A 22,955-nucleotide genomic window follows, 5' to 3' on the forward strand; every position below is an offset into this window, starting at 1 on the left:
TTGGCCTTTAAGAAAACAAAGAGGGGTCCATTCATAAGAAAGAGCATTATTGTATCAAGGATTTTAAAACTGAAGTTGAAATTGTTAGCTTTGTTAGCAATAGTATTATAGAATGAAAGATCTGTAAGTTGGTTCATAGATTGATGATGCGTTTAATCCTGTTACTTGGAGGCTTTTTCGTGTAGTTGTTTGATCAAGAGCCTGTTTACAAAAATTCTTCATATGGAGTATAAGTACAGCTGCCAGGGGGAGCAAATTGAACCTCCTTGCCCTTTCATACTCTTTTCTTTGGCATTCAGGACACTAGGACAGGAGGGACCACATGGGTTCTGGTTGGTAAGTGTCCTTGTCATGAAAACATTTACTTTACAATGTCCTGTTCACTGCCACAAAGGCTCTCTAATTAGGGTTACTTTATATAAAGATGTGTCACATTATATTATAAACATACAGAATGGGAGATTTTTGAGATATTATGAAAAACAAATTTTATCTTTTTCATGGCCCTCTTGCCTTGATTTGAAACATTCCCAATATTTCCTACGAATCAGTGTACTTACAAAAGGGTCAGCCTTTTAAAAGAAGTATTTCCTATTTAAAAAAAAAATATATATATATATAGTGCCTTTTTGGTGTTGCAAGTTAGTGGAACACTGAAATACAGCGTTGTGTAATTTAGAGTTAAGAGTGGCAACAGTTTCATTTGTGTGGTAAGATTTGAAAGCCTTTTCATCACTACGCTCTTAGAGGATTGACAGTACAGGATTTTTGTTTAAAGAAAGGATTATTTAGACTCAAAAAAGAGGTGGCTGCGTTGTGGGTCTTTTGATAATTCATGAATACAAATTTGCTTTGACACAGATCACTAGATACTGCCTCAATTTAAGCAATATGATGTTTGTATATGCTGTTAACATTTAAGTTTTCTGTTAAGTAATCATTTCTCATTCCAAAGACAATGCAAAAAACTTCAGCGCTGCTTGGGAGTCTTATTTCAACCACAGATATTTTCCCCATTGGAAAGCTGACTATTTTCATTTTAGAAAAATGGGTTGTTTGAAGATGAAAGTCTTTTATCTTTTTTCACAATTTATTTTGGTTATATGTTCGTACATTCTTATTAAATATTTCATATACTTTATTGCAACTACTTTGTTATTTCTACATCTTAGATAAATGCTGAAAAGGAAAACTTGATTGCATTGTTCATTGAATTAAATAAATTAAGAAAATAGTGATTTGTGTAGAAACTGGAGAGAACTATGTTTCATATTTCGTTGAATCACAACAGTGCTTCTCGTTGTGAAATGTAATTAAATGCTTTGCCCTCTGGAACTTGATTTTTGTGTATCTGAGACTTATTAACATAGTGCTAACTGCTAAGCATACTGTTTATCTTGTTCTGGGCATTGGAGTTTCAGTTTAAAAAATATTCTTGAAAATGTGTTCTGTGAAACTATTCATACCTCTCTTCCTAGGTAAATTTTCTCCTAGGAACTAGGTTTGGGGTGGAAATGAATATACATTATTTTCTCACTTGCTCTGTATGGTATGAAGGATTTGTAAAGCTTTGCTCAAAGTTGTGTGCATTTGTAAACACTATCATGATATTTTCAATTTTGTGTGTAAATTTTATTGTCTGATTTTGGTGACTGACATTAATGGGAGAGAATCTTTTCCATTAGGTTTAATTTTTTTCCTTTCCCTTCTGAGTTTTAATTGGTGTTCATTTTTCTCTTGGTTTAAAGGATTAGAGAAATCTACAAATGTATTTTATAAATAATCAAATTTGTAAACTTTTCTGAACATTTAGTTCACAAGCATAATTTGGAGGTGCGTTCTGTGTTTACACATAGTTTGGATATACAATTATTAGTGGCTTTTTTTTTTTAATGCTACACAGTGTTAAGTGAAATGTAGTTTCTAGCTTTGTACTCCAAGTTGTAAAAGCATCATCAACAATGAAAATTCCATTAGGAAACTTGTATTCGAAATTTCAGATAATATTCAGTGTAGCTAAGGTCAGTCTTAACCACTGGATGAAAATCTAGGACTGTATGGAAGTAAGCAAACATAACATTTTTAGGTGGAAATAGTCACCTCGCATAAAAATAAGGATGCATGAAAGCCTTAAACTCTGACTCCCTTTTACTGGATTCTGATTATGTGCAGATGTGGGGTGAGTGCGTAATAATAAATCCCACTCATCAATTTTAAGAACACTTGAAAAACAAGAAAATGTAAAATTGCTGCTAGTTAAATCTTTTGGAAAGAATTTCTGGTGGTGGTCACTTTAAAAATTATTTCCCACCCTTGCAAAATTGCCACATTAAAGTTTTGGACCTGGCAGTTCAACAGTAGTCCAAACTTTAGAAACCAAACACAATAAAATGGCTCATTGCCAGTGTGGCCACAGCATTGCCAGCAAATACTGCCTTGGCATCATTCAGCAGAGGTTTTTGTTTATAAAGATGAAGTCTTGAATACTGTTCAATAAACTTGTCACAAAATAAAACAGGCTGATGCTTTTAATGCTTTAATTGCACAAAAGTACTTTACTGAGCTACAACATTATCAGGTACTTTTTAAAAACTCCTGAAAATATGTGCTTTTGGAAAGGTGGATTTGGTCATCTTGGAAGTAACAATTGTTGCTTATCCTTGTCTCCTAATGCTGAAGTGTGAAAAGAAGAGGATACATGGAACGGCAGGGAGGAAACTTGATTCTAGGTCAAGTCTGTGGTATCCACATTTTTAGAATTTTATTATGTGTGTTTTGCTAGCTTATTATTTTGTTATGTGGACTTAAAGAATCGGGGAGACCAGGTGTTCCTTTTTACAGGAATCTTAAATGAGTCTGTGAATTATTTTTAAAAACTGATTACAGTAGGAAATGGGAAAAGAAATCTTCAGAGTAGATTCTCAATTGTACACACCTCTAAAGCTGTTTTTCTTTTTTGTTTTTGCATTAGTATGTGAGGTATTTGGAAAGAAGAGAGAGGAATCAAATATTACTGCTTTCTGGCATTGCTCTGATTTTTGTCTCTTCCATGTGTATTCAACTTCTGAAAAAAATTAGCAAAAGAAGTTTCCATAAACTCTAGAGTCCTTTTTTTTTTCTTTAAATCTGGATTGGAGTTGCAGTGAAACTAGTAGGCTGTTTCTTATAACCAGAGCTCTTGAAAAATACTTAAAATTTTTATCTTTATCATGAAAGAGTTTAGCTTGTATTTGAGTTTGAATCCCAGCTTGTCTTAGAGAATGTTAGACTAGACATACATAATTCCAGGTAGTAGCTGAGCCATTTTAAAATAATTAAGGTTTGACTAAGCATTGGAAAAAATCACTGAGTGAAAACCGGCTGTCTGCAGATATCCAGAATGGTCTTTATTATCTGAAAGGGGTGAACTGTGTGATAATATGTCTCCTTGTTCAGGACAGATCACTTCTATAATTCGTTGTTGTGTGCTTTCCAGTGTTTTACAGCAAGAAATGGTTTATCTCTTTTTTTATTTTATTTTTATTTTTTTCAAAGCCTAGTCAAGTGCAGTAGTGAGAATAGGGGAAAGAGTAGAACAGGAGTTCAATTTGTAACTGACTGTGAACAATCAGTCGAGGTAACTCGCTACCTTTGGACCAGCCAAGAAATAGATTATCAATTATGTGCATCATCACCTTTCTCCTCCCAGAAGTAGAGCTTTTATGGGGATATGGCAGAATCCAAACTTAATGGCTTTCCTTTTTTATTAAAAAAAATATTTGATTTGTTTCATTTGTTAGTATAAAATCTGGTGGATCACATTGACTTATTTTAAAATGTTCTGGAAAGCATGTACTCTAGTACGAGCTCAATTTTCTGATGCTACAATTGACTTTTCTGGGAAAACCCTTTTGTTCAGCAACATTTGTTCATCTCCTATTGGTGCCTGCTCAGGTAAATATTAATTTTTTGCTGTTCCTGGATTTATTCTTGGTGCTTTGAGCTACTTTGTGTCAGAGTCTCAAAAGCATCCTAGAATATGACTCCTTTTCTGGATCAACATAACTAGCAGTGAGCAACTAAGGTGGCATAATTTTCTACATACTGCTTTACTACTGAAGGAGTAAAGAGCCACCTGATATAAACATTCCAGCCCCAGGGACAGAAGGGCAGCACTCTAAAAGTCTGGGGGCAAGAAATAGTGCTGGGGAAAATCTCATTAACAATATCCCTTGAATTCTGTCAAGAGCCCCAGGGACCTCCCTCCAATGAAAATGCTGAAGGTTGGCGTATAGATAGAGACTCAGCCAACAGTTGTATAGAAGTGGTAAATGGTACAGCAGAGCATTGGAATTGGCACCCCAGGTCCAGATATTTGGATTCTGACCTTAGTAGCTTAATAATTTCAGGTTACTTTTCTTAATCAATTTATGGCTTGTCATTTCATGTTGAGAGAAGGAGGAAGTGACTATTTGGGGGAAATGGAGCAATGGCCAGCAGGAGAACATAACTCAATATGAACAGAGTCAAAGGTGTTGAGTCACCTTAACTCTTCCCAGGAGTGATCTGTGCTGTGTATTCAAATAGACTACCCTTTGGTGTTTCATTCTCTCTCCAATCTGCTGCTGCTGGTTTTCTCCTTTTGCCTGCTTATATGGCAAATCTGCTGGTAACCAGGATTGTGAGACTCATTTATACTGAAGCTCCCTCACTGCTGTCTCTAGCCCCAGCCTCCTAATGGGTGGGAATAGTTTACTCATAGCTTTTGATTAGTGAATAAGACTTGTCACTTACGAATTTGTGCTTCATGTCAAATGGTAACAACCACAATGTGCTACCACAAGTCACCTGTTAGTCTTTGCAAAGTGGGATGATTTAAGTAAGGGTAAGGGGATTCAGCTGCTTAAGGGGTTTTAAATCATACCAACTGGTGCTGCTGATTTCCTCATTTTTCTTTTGTTCTGTTTGTTTGCTTTGAGCAGTCTCCCTCTGTCATCCCGGGTAGAGTGCAGTGGTGGTGTCGTAGCTCACAGCAACCTCAAACTCCTGGGCTCAAGCCATCCTCCTGCCTCAGCTTCCCAAGTAGCTGGGGCTACAGGTGCACACCACCACACCCAGCTAATTTTTCTGTTTTTTTTCTTTTTTTTTAGTAGAGACTGGGTTTCGTTCTTGCTCAGGCTGGTCTCGAACTCCTGACCTCAAGCGATCCTCCCGCCTTGGCCTCCCAGTGTGCTAGGATTACAGGCGTGAGCCACTGCGCCTGGTGGAAGTTTGTTAATGCTACCCTCCCACTACACCTCTCCACACTTGGGTGTAATGGGGGCAGGAGAGTAGTATAGCCTTTATACATAACTCACTTCTGTGTTGTGTCCTAACACAGCAGAGTCCCTCTGCTATTAATCTAGCTAAAGTGATGGAAGGATTAATGCAACTACTACTTAAGTAGATAACTGCTTTGCTTCTATGACCATTGAACTGACAGGTGGAATTGGAAACATCTATTGCTTTCAAGCTTTCAAGACAATTTCACATGAATATACAGCTTAGCCATAACTATATCCCATACTAACAAATTTTTGAGCAGTGTTGTGCACCTAGCACTTAAACATTGGAAAAGGAAGCAAAATAAGGTGACTGTTCTTCAAGAGTTTAGAGTCTTAAGTTACACAAGTGCTTGGTTGTACTTGTACCAGGTACACTTACGTATCACAGGAACCATGTAAAGGCTTTCCTGGCCAATTGCTAAATCATGGTCAGAAAGGAACAAGTGTAAATTAGTCTGTGGCTGTAGTGTAGTTTCCTGTTGTTGAAATCCTCCCTTTATTTCTCTACTTCCCTAACATGCAAATTCTGAAGAACGACCCATCTTAAGCTCTCCCAAGTATCCCAAAAGAATTTATTCCAGTGATGGGCAGGGGGGACTCATGAACAATTAGGTAGATTTCTTTGCCAAGATCTCAGGTGGGCTGCTTTTGTTCTTTCACTCAGGTCCTTTTGTGTCATAGGTCACTGCACATGGAGATGCACAAGTTTTGGGCGATGCCTTCACCCTGGAGATGTTCAGGAAGGTGGTCCAGTACTGTTGTCTTAGACACCCCACAGGTGATAGGCATTAAAAGAATGTAAATTCCTGTAGGGTGGGATGGAGCAGAATTGACTACTCCATGGATATTCTTTGAAAGTTTCGATATAGATCACATTTTTCTGGGATAAATTCTACCTTATTTGCACTATTCATGCTTGCTATTTAAAATTTATTCCTTTGATGAAATCCTGTAAATGTGGAGTCTGACACATCCTCTCTTCCTGCTCCTGCAGTCAGACAAGAGAATTATTTTCCATGTGTGTGCAAGGCTAGTTAGTATAGGTCATGGGAATAAGCCATATGAACCTCACTACTCTTAGTGGCCAGGTGGACTTCAGATTAGACTTGATTACAAAATGTGAACTATTGCTAAAATATGGTGGATATAGAAATCACATTCTCAGGGAATCATCATAATCCTATCAGTTACTGTGACTCAGGACAAATCATTTCCCTCTGGCATCAAGGTTTCCTCTACAGAATGGGATTAAACTAGATAATCTCATACTCAGTTTTAAGTTTCCTGACGAACCTAGCCATTCTTGTATTTCTGGAAATCTGGCAAGTTTGGACCTTAAAGAGAGACCAGGAGTGGAACTCCAAATTTTGATCTGGCTCCTGCTGTACTGCGGGAGTGGTCTAGTGTGGAAGTGGTCCCACACTGCAGCTTCAGAGCTTCATGGTCTTCATTTCCCCTTTTGGGGGCTGTCCTTGTCCTGCCAGTTAGGTCATCTGGAGCTAGAAGACCAGAGACATTCTTCCTGGGTGTCCCATCAATCAAAAAGGAGTTAATGACACTGCAAAGGACCCAAAGGTACACTTGCCCATTTGTCAGCACTGAAAGGAACAGTTGACACACTGGGCACTTACTTTAGACAGGCAGGGGACACTTTTCATGGTTGGCCCCAGTTAATACAATACCCTTGTAAAATTGGCATTATTAATTATCCTCATTTGATAGGTCGGGTAATCCAGGCAAAGAGAAACAAAATAACTTGCTCAAAGTCTCGTTGATAATAAGGGGTGGGCAGAGGTTTTTAAAATCACGGATGCCTGCACGACTCCAGAGGTAGTAGAGCCCCTCTGTTCCCTGCCCCTCCCTGACTTTTGGGGGAAATGTGGGCAGCCACTGCCAGCAGTCTTCTGTCATGGCTCCTAAGCCTGCTGGGGCAGGGGCTACTGCTGTGTTCCAGTGCTTTTTCAGTTTCCCAACTCCCAAGTATGGTGTGGAGAGGCAGACAACATTACCGGTTTGTAAAGCTGCTCAGCCTCCGTAGTCAAGCTCATGGTTACAGAGTGAAACCTGAACTTACTTTGAAGTAGACAGGTGGAGGCTTTGTAAGCATGTTCAGAGTCTCTAGGCAAAGACGTTAACTCCCACTCCAATACAGCCCTATCCTGCTTGAATACCATGTGTTCCTCCTTATTTGTTTCCCTCCCCATGTCCAATTCTGTCAAGCTAGGTTCTCTTTGAGGAGTTGAGCACAGGTTAGATTTGTTAAACTTTTGAATAAGTCTTTGGGGATATTGGAGTTGGATTAGTGGCTTCCATATTTTTTTGACTGTTACCCAGTACAGTGGGATAGGAAACGCTGTGGCCATTTTCTTTGCCATATTTTCCCACTTTTCACTTTTTGTGTGCACATGCACATTTTAAGCTTTGCAGTGTTGCCAAATACTTAGTGGCAGCTCTTAGTAGTATATGGGTCTAAACCAAATTTATTGTTTAAAATTTCAGCTTACACCATTTTAGTAGCCCTTTGTCATATGCATGCGTGAATGTAAAGAATGTGTAGTTTTATAGTAAGGATTTGCATTTTTGCTTCAGTTTGTTACCTGTGAAGAATGTCCTTGGGGCTGCTGACTTAAATTTGGAAAATTCGTGAGTTAGAGGGAGAAGGAGGGATAAGAAAACTTGTCTACCACCTGCATGTCCCTCTGAGGCCGAGAAGTAAAGGAAGAGTGGTGGTGGTGGGCATAGATTGTCTTTTCAGTTTTAATGGGAAAAAAAGTATTCAATGGATGGTGTTCCCTCTTTGGGAACCTATGGAGGATTCCTCATTGACTTTCAAGACTTGATCCAGCATCTCTGAGCTGCTCCAGCATGCAAAGGTAGGCGATAGGAGTATGAGCATGACTTTGGTTTGTTAAAGGAGTGAACCTGCCACCCAGACACTTAAGTCCTTTATTCCTCCTCCTCACAGCCTCTCTGCAACTTCTGTGTCCATTACCTAGGGTGGGTAAAAGGAAACAGGAATTGCAGGCTAATTCCTTTCCTAGTTAAACCTTTGGGAGTAGAAGAGGGCAGTGTAAGGGCTGATGAATGAATTTCAGCTCCTCTGGCACTGAATTGGATCTCACTGGACACAGAAGAAAAGATCTGTTCTCAGATTTATGAAGAGCAGAGTTAGAACCTCCCAAGACAGGAGAGAGGATGCCATAGAAAATGAAGGTCAAGTTACTCCGTATTAGCAGAGAGTATGATTCCCTGTCAACAGTGGAATCCTGGTAAACTGGCTGGCCAGGGGAAGAAAGTCCTGACTTTTAGCATTTGCCCAGTTTCTGTATTTAAAACTTATCAAGGCCACCTGCTTACAAAGTTCCTTAATATTTAATAGTTGGCTCTTGCAAGTCATACAGTCCTGCTCCAGCATACTGTAGCAAGCTTCGATTGGGTGTTTTGAATTCCCATTATGTGCGTAGGTCTGTGCTGTATGGCAGAAGGTGTTGAAGCAGCATTTATTGTGAAGAATTTTGTCATTTAATTGACAGGTAAGAAACTGGAGAGACTGACAGACTGCAGTTTGTGGTATGGATTGAGTATAGTATCCCAGAGTAAGAAGTTGAGTGCTGGAAAGATCATGAAAAGGGGGGCATATGTGAGCTAGGCTGGAAGAATGATGATAGTAGTAGCTAACACATGGTCATAATAGTTCCAGACTTTGTACTAAGCACCTTGCATACATTATTTACATTAATCTTCAGAAAGAAATTATATCCCCCACTTTACTCCTGAGGTTTAGTGAGCTTAAGTATTTTGTGTCCAAGTTACATAGAAAGGACATTAATCTGGTGTAGTAGTATCACATTCTGCCTAGGAAGGAGTAGGGCCAGTAATTGGAGCCTGGTCACATCACTGCAGAACCCATACTTGGGCCCACTATATCAGCTTGCTATTGAATATAAGAAGGGACGTATTTCCAGGAGAGAAGAGTATAACTATAGTCTAAAGTTCTAGAGCAGGTGGGAGTCAGCATATTTGAGTTCTAGTCCTCATAACACTTAGCCACATATGTGGCCTTAGCCAAATCATATCTTCCTTGGATTGAGGGACTCAGATTAGATGATCACTCAGTTCCTTTTTATTTCTGACATTTTGTGAATTTTAAGTTATAAAAATGAGAATAAGTATGGCTTATTTAAGGGACAGTGAGAGAATGTGCCCTGCCAGGGCACTTTGAGGTTGGCAGTGGGAGTAAACAGGAGAACAAGGGGAAGTGGAAGGGAATGAGAATCCCAAGTGGTAGAAAGCATTGGCAGAAAAGGTTGGTGCTATATACTTGGCTGTTTCCATTTGCAATTCCTGACTCACTCCAAATGGAAAGGTGAGAGTAGTGGGGACATATAGAGATAACAAGCTGATAGTTTGTGTTGAATGTTCCTAAGTGCTCACTTCTCCTTTGATGGCTTCAGCAGTAGGTCAGGGCTAGATTTGGGTTATTTCTGAGCATCCTCGGGTTATCACTTCTTTGCTGGCATTCATTCATTCAACAGATTTCAATATAGGGCCTATTATGTGCCAGTCACTGGAATGAGAACATGGCTGATGTGGTCCCTCCCTTTGCTGAATTTTAGTCTAGTAGGGGAAATACATAATAAGCAAGTTATACATTTTGATAGGATTATGAGAAACAAGTTTTTGTTGGATTGGAGTCAGAGAATGTCTCTGACTTAGACATAGAGAACAGATAGAAGGGGACTGAGTGGAAATGGTTAGGCCAGTTAGACTGTCCTGGACATCCAGGTAAGATATCTGGTTGACAAAAGAGTACACAAAGATCTGGCAAGTACTAGTCAGACCTCTCTTACAAAAATCAAATGATAAAATTCATGACTTTATTTACTCACTTAAATGTGATATTTCATATGGTTTTGTAAAATTTTGGTCCTAAAAAGGTTGAAAGTCCCGTGGGGTTAATTATAATGGCACTAAATGAGTCTGGTTTAAAGTATGTAGCTGTTCAAGAGAGAGAGGAGAGGCCGGGTGCGGTGACTCACGCCTGTAATCCTAGCACTCTGGGAGGCCGAGGCAGGCGGATTGTTTGAGCTCAGGAGTTCAAAACCAGCCTGACCAAGAGCGAGACCCCGTCTCTACTAAAAATAGAAAGAAATTAATCGGACAACTAAAAATATATAGAAAAAAAAATTAGCCGGGCATGGTGGCACATGCCTGTAGTCCCAGCTACTTGGGAGGCTGAGGCAGAAGGATCGCTTGAGCCCAGGAGTTTGAGGTTGCTGTGAGCTAGGCTGACGCCATGGCACTCTAGCCCAGGCAACACGGTGAGACTCTGTCTCAAAAAAAAAAAAAAAGAGGAAAGAAGAATGTCAAATCAGTTTTAGTCACAAATTTCCAAGCAGAGGTAGATTTCAAAGGAGATAAATAGGATTTGGAAGAGACTAGTAATCTCCTGGATTATAGGTCATCCAAAGGGAATATGGCTCCAAGGATAGAAAACTACATATTGTAAAGATTTGTTTATAAAGAGTTGCCAATTCTAATGAGAAAGAAGAGAAAGCGGATCTGTGAAAAACAAAACAGTGTGGTTGCACAGGAAGCTCTGACCTCAGAATAGAAGCCAGGCCACCTTAATAGCATCACTTCAGTGAGAGTCTGGCCCCATATGCTACCGAGGCACAAGTGAGCCTACAACAATATGGTTGAGGTTTGAGTCTGGGCTCAAAAAAGAAGCTGAAAAAGCATGTATTCGGGGAAAAGTGTAATGATTAAGAAAGAATGCTCTAGGTCTACCAGAAATTGAGGCCTAGCACAGGCAGATGCTCCTGGCTCACTGCATGTATTTGGCCCAGACCAAAAGCATCTCTAGGGGCTCTGAAAAGAAGTGGTGGAGTGAGAAGGCAGAAGCTCCAATTGTTGCCTATAATCTCACCACCCCAGGTAATCGCTCCTAAAGCTTTTGTTGTTCACAGAAGGAGGTCCTTTAGTCCTCCATTTAAAATTTCCCCCAAATTTTATTATGAAAACTTTCAGTATGCAGCAAAGTTGAGATATATATATCTCCACTATTTAGATTCTACAGGTTAAATTTTCCTTTGTTATACCACATATCTGACCAATAATCCATTTTATTTTTTGGTGCATTTCAAAGAAGTTGCAGGAATCAGTATACTTTACCCCTAAACATTTTAACATGCCTTAACTTGAGTGCAATATTTGCTTATGGGTTAGTTTTTTTTCCTTGTAAAATTTTACAATCAGATCTATACATCTTAAGTATACCTTTAAAGTGACAAATGTACATGCTCCTGTGACCCATGTTCCTATCATGCTAAAGAATTCTTCCATTCCTGCCTAGAGTTCTTTTCTTCACAGTTAATACCTGCTCCTCCCCTTGGGAGAGCAGGAAAGACAACCACTGTTCTGAATATTTTCATCATCAATTAGTTTTTCCTGTTTTAAAACTTCATCAATGGAATCTATTTTATCCTTCAGATTTATCCGTGTTACAGATATTAATAGTTTCTGTTTTTGTTGCTGAATAGTTTTCCATAAACATCACAGTTTATTCATTCTCATAGTCATGAACACCTAGGCTGTTTCAAGTTTTTGGCTATTGTGAATAAAGCTGCTGTGAACATTCTTGTGCAAATCTTTGTGGACATAATGTTTTCATTGCTTTTGGATAAAAATCTAGCAGTGGAGTTGTTCTTGGGCTAGGTAAATTGGTTTTCTGATAAGCTGCCAGACTGTTTTCCAAAGTGGTACATTTAATGCTTTCACTAGCAATGTATGAGAGTTCCACATCCTTGCCAACATTTGGGATTGTCAGTCTTTTTACTTTTAGCCATTGTCGTCGGTAGGTAACAGTATCTCCTTGTGGTTTTATTTTTCATTTCTCTGATGACTGATGCTGTGAATCACTTCATTTGCTTATTTCTGATTCATATATTTTCCTTTATGAAATGTCTGATCAAATTTTTGTCCATTTTTAAATTGACTGTCATTTAATACAGAGTTGTAGGTATGAGTTTTGCATTTAAACTTTAAAGCTCAACTGTACAAGATCAGAGTAGGGAAGATTTACTGCTGGACATGAGTTTAAATGAAAAAGTCCTGAAGCGTGAGTTGAGCAAAAACACACTGTTCAGCAAATGGTTATGAGTACCAACTATATACTAACCACTAGTACTAGCAACATAGAGATGATACCCAGCCCTAGTTCCAAGGACCCCATAGTTTGCTGGGGTAGACAGACAAAAGTCAAAATTGTGATGTGGTTTCATTATTAAGTCAGTCACTAAATATTTACGGAGTACCTACAATAGGGTAGGTATTGTAGGTACTGAAGGTGTGGAAATACAAACCAGACAAAGGATCAGAAGGGCCAACCTGGCTGGAGCATCCTTGGGTGACTCGATTATTAGTTAGGCAAGGGTCAGGTCTTGCAGGGCCTTATAGACCATAGTAAGAACTTTGCATTTTATTTTGAGTGTTTTGGGAAGCCGTTTCAGAGTTTTAAGTAGAGAAATGACATGATTTGGTTTCTCTTCGGCTAATAAACACAAAAATGTGTGTGTGGTTGCAGAAACACTGATGAGGAAATCATTGCACTCATCCAGATGAGAGATAAGAAAATCCTGCCTGGGAAAGGTGGGCAAGGCTTCATAAAAGAATAATGTTATACTAGAACCTTGGATGACAAGACATTTGCTAGGCAGGAAAGTCAGAGGTACAGCATGTGTATGTGTCTGATGAACCAGAAGTCACTTTGGGTCGGGCGTGGTGGCTCATGCCTATAATCTTAGCACTCTGGGAGGCCAAGGTGGGAGAATCACTGGAGGTCAGGAGTTTGAGACCAGCCTCAGCAAAAGTGAGAACCCGTCTCTACTAAACACAGAACAATTAGCCAGGCGTCGTGGTGCACTCCTGTAGTCCCAGCTACAGGCTGAGGCAGGAGGATAGCTTGAGCCCAGGAATTTGAGGTTGCTGTGAGTGAGGCTGACGCCACAGCACTCTAGCCCAGGCAACAGAGCGAGACTCTGTCTCAAAAAAAGAAAAAGTCACTTTGGATGACTAGTTGGATGGGTGGGTAAGTAGCAGAGGGTAGAGCTGGTGGCAGACAAGTAAGGGCTTTGAAGGTTGAACTAGGGATGCAGGGTTACCATACTGTACAATTACCAAATTCTGTGCAGATATGCCCTGTGGAGTTGTGTAACAAAGTGGCCCTGCTGGGGAGTTTGGCTGTGAACCTAAGGGCCATGGGCAACTATACAGGGCTTCTATTAATAATTAGGATGGAGTCTCTGAAAGCTGGCGTCAGGGATGACTAGGTGGCGCAGGGCTAGGAAGGAGAAACCAGGGAGGAGGCAAGAGACTTTTAATAAGGCTTGAAGTTAGGTAGGGGTTGTTGAACTGGAAGTAGAAACTTTGTGCTTAGAATGAATAGTCAAGAGAACTTGAGGTATGCATGGGGGGAGCTAATGAGGCCCTTTAAAAAATACAAAATAAACAGTATAAAATATTGAAACAATACAGAAGTATATAGAGTTAATAAAATTTTCACCTTCTTTCCACTCCTTCAAGCTACCTAAAACCACATTTCCTCGGTGTAGCTTCCACATTTCTGTGTGTATATTTTATGTATATATTAAAATCTATTATATTATATATACACTTAGACACATACAATTGAAATTTAAAATGGAGTCATACTCAGCATTTTTTACAACTTTATTTTTTCATATTATATCAGTGTAGTTCTGCCTTATTTATTAGCTGCAATTCAGCATTTCATTGTTAGAATGTACCATGATTTAGTCACTACCTAATTGATAGAACTTTAAGCTGCCTTAGGTTTTTCACTATTCTCAGCAATAATGAAATGAGCATTCTTTTTTATTTGTCTCTGTACTGTGTAAACACTGCCTCAGAGAGCATGTGAGGTGACAAGCATGGAGTTCAGATTGTGACTTGGGGGAAGTTGTGGTCCTCCTCCCTGGGGGAGCATGTATTCTGCTCTGGGTCTGTCCTCGGGGAACTTCCAAGGGAGTGATCAGGATGGCCAGAAGTCTGCAGGCCATATTCTAGGGGCAAAAATCAAAAGAACTGGGGCTATTTCTCTAGATCTTAGATAGGACTGTTCAGCTTCCAGCTATGAGATGGGTTTTCATAGGGAGATAGAATAAGGCTTTCCCATGAAGACTAGACTGGGGAAAAAGTAAGACAAATGGGTAGAAGTGGGAATTCCACAGACTTGGGTCAGTTTGGGTAGGACTCGGGAGCTAGACTTTCTGATGAATTAATTGACAAAGTGGTGGGTTTTCCCTCATTGGACACATTCCGGCTGAGGTGCTGTGGATGGGTAAGCACATGAAGCAAATTGAACTCTAAGAATCATTCCAACTTTGGTTGATAGCAGCATTCCAGATGGAGATGGTGAGGGGCCAGGATGGGTGCTGTGGGCTTGGTCGGGGAGGGATTGACTGTGGGTCGGTATAGGGGAGACTGACACTAGAGGCGTCCCAGGGTATAGTGCTGGGAAACCTGGAATGCTGAGTGAAGCACAGTGAGAGATCTGACCTCATGTGCACTTCTGGTGCAGATGGTCTTCAGGTGTGTGGACCATGGGGAACACAAGGATAATAAGGGGTCTGAGGATGATTGTTATGGTGGCTGTAGGAGGAGGGACTGTGTGGGACTCAACGTGGTGATCCATGCAAGATGATGTTTTCAGCAGAGGGAGTAGATTAATTGGAAATGCTTGGTGCTGCTTGATTATGGAGGCAAGAGGCCAGTCAGTTGGGGCTGGGGTTGGAGATGACCTTTTGGATTTCTTTCAGCAAATATTTGTTGTCCAAGTGGTTGGGATAGAGCGATGAACAGAATAGTTAAATATTCCTTCCTTCACAGAGTTTACATTCTATTGGGGGAAACAAATTATGTAAATAGATGTACTAATAATATGTTGGGCATTGCTAAATGCTAAAGAGAAAAGGCAGGAAAGGGGTATGTTATGCCAGTGGCAGTAGGGTTGAAATTTTAGAGTGTCTAGAAAAGGAGGGCCTTTTCCTTTATACGAGAAGATGATTTTGAATAAGGACCTGGAAGGAGAGGGGGAGCAGCAAGCCATGTGGATAATATAGGGAAAGAACATTCCCGGTACTGTAAGGGCTTTGGGGTAGAAAGAAACTTTGGCTTATTTGAGGAATGACAAGAGCAAGGTGGCTGGAAAGGAGTGAGCAGAAGGTATTAGGAGAACAGGTTAGAGAGATCTAGATCTTTCAGGACCTTGTAGGCCATAGTAGTTAGGATTTTTTCTAAGAGCAGTGGGAAATCATTAGAGGGTTCAGGCAGAGGTGTGATGTGACTTGACATGTTTTAATAGGATCACCCTGATTGAGGTATTGAGAATAACCTGTTGGGGTGGAGATGGGGAAGTGGGAGGTGGAAGTGGAGGTGGAGATGGCATAGAATAAGGGAAACCAATTGAAGAGGCTAATGCTGTAAACCAGGTGAGAAATGATGGTCGCTTAGACTAGGTAGCAACAGTGGGAATAGTGAGGAGTTGGACATGAGCAGCTGATTAGAGGTTGGGAGAATTAGTGGGGGGATTACAACTCTACGCCAAGAGGTAGGGCTCCAGGGTTAGTGGGAAAACATTGGAGGAAGAGACTTTTTGGAGAATAGTATCTGGATAGTGGTTGCATTTGGAATAATATTGGGATTGGAACTTGGATGAGCATTTGATTTGGGGCCAGTAATGGGGTCAGAGTGAGAGTCATTGGTCTCTGCAAAGGTCAAGGTTAGAGTCTGGGTCTGGAAAGCACTATTGGGACTAAGACAAATTTTAGTGTAAGGATTAGTCTGGTGTCAGAGTTGAAGGTGAAGGCTAGTACTCCTTTTCAACATCTTCAGACCAGGGTTGGTTGTAACCACCATCTCCTATGTCATTGAGCTCCCCCAGGGGGTTGAGGGGTGTGGAGGCTATAGGGCCGCCTTCTTGGGTGTCATGGGGGTAGATATAGGTTCGCCCTGCCTGGGTGAAGCCTGCTGGCCTTCCCAGGGACCTACAGTCAAGGAAGGGTAGAGAAGGGTTCCTGGTGCTTGACCCAGCTCCTCTTCCCTCAGATGGCCCACTGTGTGACCTTGGTTCGGCTGTCCGTTTCCTGCGACCACCTTATTGACAAAGACGTCGGCTCCAAGTCTGACCCGCTCTGTGTCCTTCTGCAGGATGTGGGAGGGGGCAACTGGGCTGAGGTGAGGTGGACCATGGAGGTTAAGGTTGTGGAGGGAGGCTAGGACTGGATTTGGGGTGGAGGGTGTGTGACTGTGATGCTCATTGGCCTCTGCCCACAGCTTGGCCGGACTGAACGAGTACGGAACTGCTCGAGCCCTGAGTTCTCCAAGACTCTGCAGCTTGAGTACCACTTTGAGACAGTCCAGAAGCTACGCTTTGGAATCTATGACATAGACAACAAGACACTAGACCTGGGGGATGATGACTTCCTAGGGGGTGCTGAGTGTTCCCTAGGACAGGTACGTAGGGCCAGGGATTAGGATCCTCCAGACAAAAGTGTTCTGTAAGAGCCCCATCAGGCAACCTAGCCTGTCTAGAGCCTGGAGGTGGGGGGCAAGCAGGACCTAACCCTGCTTGAGATCTTGAATCTTCCTCCACTTGCTGCTTTGCTCCAGATTGTGTCTAGCCAGGTACTGACTCTACCCTTGATGCTGAAGCCTGGAAAACCTGCTGGGCAGGGGACCATCACGGTAAGGAAGGACCCAGCAAGGGTAGGGGAAGGTGGCTTACATCAGTGAAGAATTTGTGAGATGATACAGTATCCTCCACCTAGGTCTCAGCTCAGGAACTGAAGGACAATCGTGTGGTAACCATGGAGGTAGAGGCCAGAAACCTAGATAAGAAGGTGTGTCTGGAAGGAGGCTTTGGGAATCCAAGAATTAAGGGGACAGGGATTGTGCCGGTGGGGACAGAGGGCTGGCACAGTGGTTGTTTTTCCCTGAGTCTTGTAACCAAGGTCTCTGTGGTATTGGCAGGACTTCCTGGGAAAATCGGATCCATTCCTGGAGTTCTTCCGCCAGGGTGATGGGAAATGGCACCTAACATACAGATCTGAGGTGCGAAACCCCTGAGATTGGATAGGGTGAGGTAGGAGAGAATCTCCTGGGTCTTGTGACTAGCAAGGTTTGGAACACAGGGAGAAAGAGTCTGGGTGGGAAGGGTGGCAGCTCCCTCACAGGCCAGGCCACAGCTCACTGGAGGCCTCACCTTCCACCCTCAGGTAATCAAGAACAACCTGAACCCTGCATGGAAGCGCTTCTCAGTCCCCCTTCAGCATTTCTGTTGTGGGGACCCCAGCACACCCATCCAGGTGAGGAGCTTGCCTCCTGAGTGGACTGAGCAGGGAAAGAGAGCCTGGAGAGGGACTTATTCTTACCTGCCCCCTGACTCCTTTATTTCCATATACACCTTCCTCTCAGGTGCGATGCTCCGATTATGACAGTGATGGGTCACATGATCTTATTGGTACCTTCTACACCAGCTTGGCCCAGCTGCAGGCAGTCCCGGTGAGCACTGGCCCTGCTCAGGGCTGTTGAGGTGGGCCTAGATGGCTGTAGCTCGGGGGAGGGAGGGAGGAGAGGGCAGCTCAAGTCCTTGACTGATGCTCTGGGAGTTTTCTACCCTAATTTTTCTCTCCAGGTTGAGTTTGAATGCATCCACCCTGAGAAGCAGCAGAAAAAGAAAAGCTACAAGAATTCTGGAACTATCCATGTCAAGATTTGCCAGGTGAGACAATAGCCCATGTGACCCAGGCTCTGATTCTGAGCTCCAGGACTCTATCCCTGTCCAGCCATGACTCTTGTTTCATCTGCAGGTAGAAACAGAGTATTCATTCCTGGACTATGTGATGGGAGGCTGTCAAATCAACTTCACTGTAAGTTGCCTTACCAGGTATAAAAGAACAGGTCTGGGGCTTCAGGTAGCCTTCAGTTCCCTTCCTTATCTCCTCCCAGGTGGGCATGGACTTCACTGGCTCCAATGGAGATCCTTCTTCACCAGACTCCCTACACTACCTGAGTCCAACAGGGGTCAACCAGTACCTGACAGCACTGTGGAGTGTGGGCAGTGTGGTTCAGGACTATGACACGTGAGTAACTGTTCTCTCAGCCATCCCTATGCCCTGCAAATGCTTTAGCCTTTGAGCTCACAGTCCTCTCACTGCCTCTTCCCCAACTTGCTGTCCTTCCACAGGGACAAGCTGTTCCCAGCATTTGGATTTGGGGCACAGGTACCCCCTGATTGGCAGGTGAGCTCTCTCTTCCTCTCCCCTACTCCTATTTTCAGTTTCAGGGTCCACATCAGGGGGATGTGGTGAACTTACCTGCTGGTGGCACTCAGCTTTAAGAGGAAATGCAGGGATGGATCCCAGCAAGCATGTGCATGTATACAGCAAGTGCTTAGCACTAAATAGCTCTTGTAGGAATCTTGGTCCATGCCATAGAGCCTTTTAGTTAGCACAAAGGTCATGGGGGAAGAATTTCATTTTCGTTCTTGCCCTCAGGTCTCTCATGAATTTGCCTTGAACTTCAATCCCAGTAACCCCTACTGTGCAGGTAAGCTTCCCCATCCACTTAGAGGCAGGTCTGTCCACAACTAGAGGGGCAAGCCTGAACGGGCAAAGGAGAGTGGGGGACAGATACCTGCCTCCACCAGAGGATGGATTTTACAGCTAGCCCTCTGCAGTCAAATCACCGTGCCACATGACTTGGAGCAAATTGCTTAGTCTCTGTGTGTTTGGGTTTTGTAATAAGACAAAATATTTTAGGATATTGAACATTCAAGGAAAGGATGCAAGTAAAGCTGTAAGCATGGTTCATACTAAGTGCCCTCTAAAAAATGGCAGCTGTTATATCATCATTTTCACCCAGAAGCTCACAGGTACTTATTTGGGCATCAGTGGAAGCCTTGGTTTGCCTCCCTGCAAGGTACTTTTTGCCAGAGTCCCACAAGCCCTTTTGTCTAGGGCCAAAACGTTATGACTCCTCAGCAGCCCCAGGTGGCCAACAAGCTGAAGTGCAAAGTTTGACCTGACCTGATCTGTCCTGGGTTTTTAAATTTTCTTTTAACTGTGTATTTTGATATAAGTTCAGATTTAGAAAAAAATTACAAGAATAATCATAGGGGTTCAGGTTATTGGAACTCAGGGGTCAGGGGCCTGAGTCATAGGGGCTGTTGTTTACCTTCACCCAAATTCCCATATGTATATAAAGTATGTGTGTATACATACGTACATGTACATATATGTATGTGTATGCATGTGTATATATATATTTTTTTAATCTTACTTTTTTCCTAAAATGTTTGAGAATGTTTTGGTGAATAGCCCTGCCCCACGTTTGCCTCTGTGACCCCACCAATTTTGTACTCATCATCATCCACATGGCCATTTACCCCTAAATACTTCAGGGTGTGTTTCCTAAAATCAAGGACATTTTCTTACATAAGCACAGTCCGAAATCAGAAAATTAACATCAATACAGTACTATCATCCAATCTATAGCATTTATTCAGATTTTGCCAGTGGTCCTAATGTCTTTTACAGCCAAAAAAAAACTTAGATCACACAGTACATTCAATTATGTCTTTTTATCTAGAAGGGCTCTTCATGTCTTTCATGATAATACTTTTTTTTTTTTTTTTTTTTGAGACAGAATCTCACTGTGTTGCCCTGGCTAGAGTGCCGTGGCGTCAGCCTAGCTCACAGCAACCTCAAACTCCTCAGCTCAAGCAATCCTCCTGCCTCAGCCTCCCGAGTAGCTGGGACTACAGGCATGCGCCACCATGCCCGGCTGAGTTTTTCTATATGTATTTTTAGTTGTCCAATTAATTTCTTTGTATTTTTAGTAGAGACAGGATCTTGCTCTTGCTCAGGCTGGTTTCAAACTCCTGAGCTCAAACAATCCGCCTGCCTCAGCCTCCCAGAGAGCTAGGATTACAGGCGTGAGCCACCGCGCCCGGCCCATGATAATACTTTTGAAGAATAGAGGCCAGATAATTTCTAGAATGTCCCTTGGTTTTGCCTGATGTATCCTCATGATTAGATTTGGGTTATACATTTTTTTGGGGGAATGCCACCAAAATGGTGCTGTGTATTCTCGGTGCATCATATCAGGGGGCACATGATGTTGATTTGTTCTAGTACCAGTCATGTTAATTTTGGTCATTTGGTTAAAGTAGGGTCTACCAGCTTTCTCCACTGTATAGGAACTGTTTTTCCCTTTGTAATTAATAAGTATCTTTTGAGAAGATACTTTGAAGCTATATAAATATCTAGTTACTCATCAACTTTCACTTCCAGTTTAAAAATAATTTTTTTTAATAGATGGGGTCTTGCTATGTTGCCTAGGCTGGCCTCAAACTCCTGGGCACAAACAGTCCTCCCACTTCAGCATGCCAAGTAGCTGGGATTACAGGTTTACCCTACTGTGCCCAGCTACACTCTGTAGTTTTAACATCCATTGATGATCCTTGCTTGAATCAGTTATTTCTATGATGATTATCAGATGATTTTGTAATCTTTCCTTCAACATTTAAGTTTTCCCTTTTCCCCTATAATTATTTAATGTCTGTGTAGATCCTTATTTGATTAAATGGATTATAATTCATTATTTTATTAAGTAGGTTATAATCTGATGCTCAAACTCTGCTGGTTTTGTACAGGGGATCCCCTTATTCTGGGTTTTAATTCAAGCTGTGATTTAGGGCAAGTCCCTGCCTCTTTTTGAGCCTTAGTTTCCTCATCTGTAGGACAGAGATATGTTCCCTGGGTTACAGGGGTGATTGAATGAAATGCACCCAGGCTCCCAAATCTCCTGGGCTGGGATAGGGCTGGGATTTCGGAAGTGGCCTAGTTTCAAGAGGTCCAGGATTTTACACTGTTTTTTGCGCTCCTCTGCAGGCATCCAGGGCATTGTGGATGCCTACCGCCAAGCCCTGCCCCAAGTTCGCCTCTATGGCCCCACCAACTTCGCACCCATCATCAACCATGTGGCAAGGTTTGCAGCTCAGGCTGCACATCAGGGGACTGCATCGGTGAGGGTTGTGGGCGACAGTGGCAATGGTGGTGGTCAAAGGCTCCCTTTGAGGGCCGTGTAACAGGGGACTTCTTATCTGTGTGGGAATGTGTGGCTGGGGGATCTGGAGGGCTATGGGAAGGAGGATCTGCCTCAGTACCATACATAAATGGACTTGTCCCCAGCAATACTTCGTGCTGTTGCTACTGACGGATGGTGCCGTGACAGATGTAGAGGCCACATGTGAGGCTGTGGTGCGTGCCTCGAACCTGCCCATGTCGGTGATCATTGTGGGTGTGGGCGGTGCTGACTTCGAGGCCATGGAACAGCTGGATGCTGATGGTGGGCCCCTGCGAACACGTTCTGGGCAGGCAGCTGCCCGTGACATAGTGCAGTTTGTGCCCTACCGCCAATTTCAGAATGTGAGTGGGGGCAAGTTTGATCTGGGGGTTTACCCTTTCACCTCTCTCTGATGTGAGTGGGGATACTTGCCCTTTCCTCTAAGTCTGGGGCAAGGTTGGGTGTTGGGTTTTATATCCTTTCTTGGGTATGAAATACAGACCTTGGGCAGCTGTTTTGAGCCACCACTGACCTTGCCTTTCTTCTCCTGGCAGGCCCCTCGGGAGGCATTGGCGCAGACCGTACTCGCAGAAGTGCCCACTCAATTGGTCTCCTACTTCAAGGCCCAGGGTTGGGCCCCATTCAAGCCACTTCCTCCCCCAGCCAAGGGCACTGCACAGGCCCCCCAGGCCTAGATTCCCTTGGAGGCTGTGGCCAGTCCTCAGCCCTGTGTCCCCAAGGTCCCTCTGGGCCCTGGCCCAACCCGCACACTCTCCTCAGTGCTAGCACCTTATATTTTTTGATACTTTTATACTTGTTTCTGCTGTCACTGCTCTTGATACCCAATGCTTGCCCCTGGTATCCTCATTCAATAAAGAACAATGAAGACCACTGCTTTGCCACTACTCTGTGTGTTTTTGGGTGGGAGGCTGCTATTAGCCATATTTACTTTGCCTCCCTGAGCCTCAGTTTGTGGATCTTAGGGGTTGTTGAGTGAAAGATGCCTCTGGTGTAATAGCCCCGCTCAAAGAAATTGGGTATTCCTGGCCAGATATCTAAATGACTCCCACTATTTTTGAAAATAAGAAGTTTGAATTTTTAGCAGTTCAGCCTTCCCTCCCTTAGGGCGGAGCTGAGCTGGGAACACAGACAAGATGGGCAGTGCTAGACCGCATAAGAGGCAGCAAAGGGCAGGAAGGCATGAGTTTTAAGGGGAAGCAAGGGCTATGTTAGACTTCCTAGAGGAGGGAGCAGGGTAGTTCTGGTCCTAAAAACAGGTGAAAAGCTTGAATTTTTTTTTTTTTTTTTTTTTGAGAGAGAGTCTCACTCTGTTGCCTGGGCTACAGTGCCGTGGCATCATCCTAGCTCACAGCAACCTCAAACTCCTGGCCTCAAGCGATCCTCCTGCCTTAGCCTCCCGAGTAGCTGGGACTACAGGCATGCGCCAACATGCCCGGCTAATTTTTTCTATATATTTTTAGATGTCCAATTAATTTCTTTCTA

At 42.6% G+C, this 22,955-nt stretch overlaps 1 protein-coding gene across 1 annotated transcript in view; it reads left to right on the plus strand.

Moving 5' to 3' along the window:
* The window catches only part of LOC105827595 (RNA-binding protein 12), a 35,048-nt gene extending 12,705 nt beyond the window's left edge, over positions 1-22,343 (plus strand). The window contains exons 1-16 of the mRNA XM_012665799.1: positions 12,913-12,953; positions 16,431-16,559; positions 16,659-16,838; positions 16,995-17,069; positions 17,153-17,224; positions 17,355-17,435; positions 17,600-17,689; positions 17,799-17,885; positions 18,019-18,105; positions 18,194-18,253; positions 18,333-18,466; positions 18,571-18,625; positions 18,881-18,932; positions 21,278-21,411; positions 21,578-21,814; positions 22,007-22,343. Coding sequence (XP_012521253.1) covers positions 16,431-16,559; positions 16,659-16,838; positions 16,995-17,069; positions 17,153-17,224; positions 17,355-17,435; positions 17,600-17,689; positions 17,799-17,885; positions 18,019-18,105; positions 18,194-18,253; positions 18,333-18,466; positions 18,571-18,625; positions 18,881-18,932; positions 21,278-21,411; positions 21,578-21,814; positions 22,007-22,147 — 1,614 coding nt within the window. The 5' untranslated portion in view covers positions 12,913-12,953 and the 3' untranslated portion in view covers positions 22,148-22,343. Of the gene's footprint in view, positions 12,954-16,430; positions 16,560-16,658; positions 16,839-16,994; positions 17,070-17,152; positions 17,225-17,354; positions 17,436-17,599; positions 17,690-17,798; positions 17,886-18,018; positions 18,106-18,193; positions 18,254-18,332; positions 18,467-18,570; positions 18,626-18,880; positions 18,933-21,277; positions 21,412-21,577; positions 21,815-22,006 lie in introns of the transcript that reaches the window.
* The last annotated feature ends 612 nt before the right edge of the window (positions 22,344-22,955 follow it).

This window comes from Propithecus coquereli, unplaced genomic scaffold (assembly GCF_000956105.1).
Source record: "Propithecus coquereli isolate 6110/MARCELLA unplaced genomic scaffold, Pcoq_1.0 Scaffold122, whole genome shotgun sequence".
Taxonomy (NCBI): domain Eukaryota; kingdom Metazoa; phylum Chordata; class Mammalia; order Primates; family Indriidae; genus Propithecus; species Propithecus coquereli.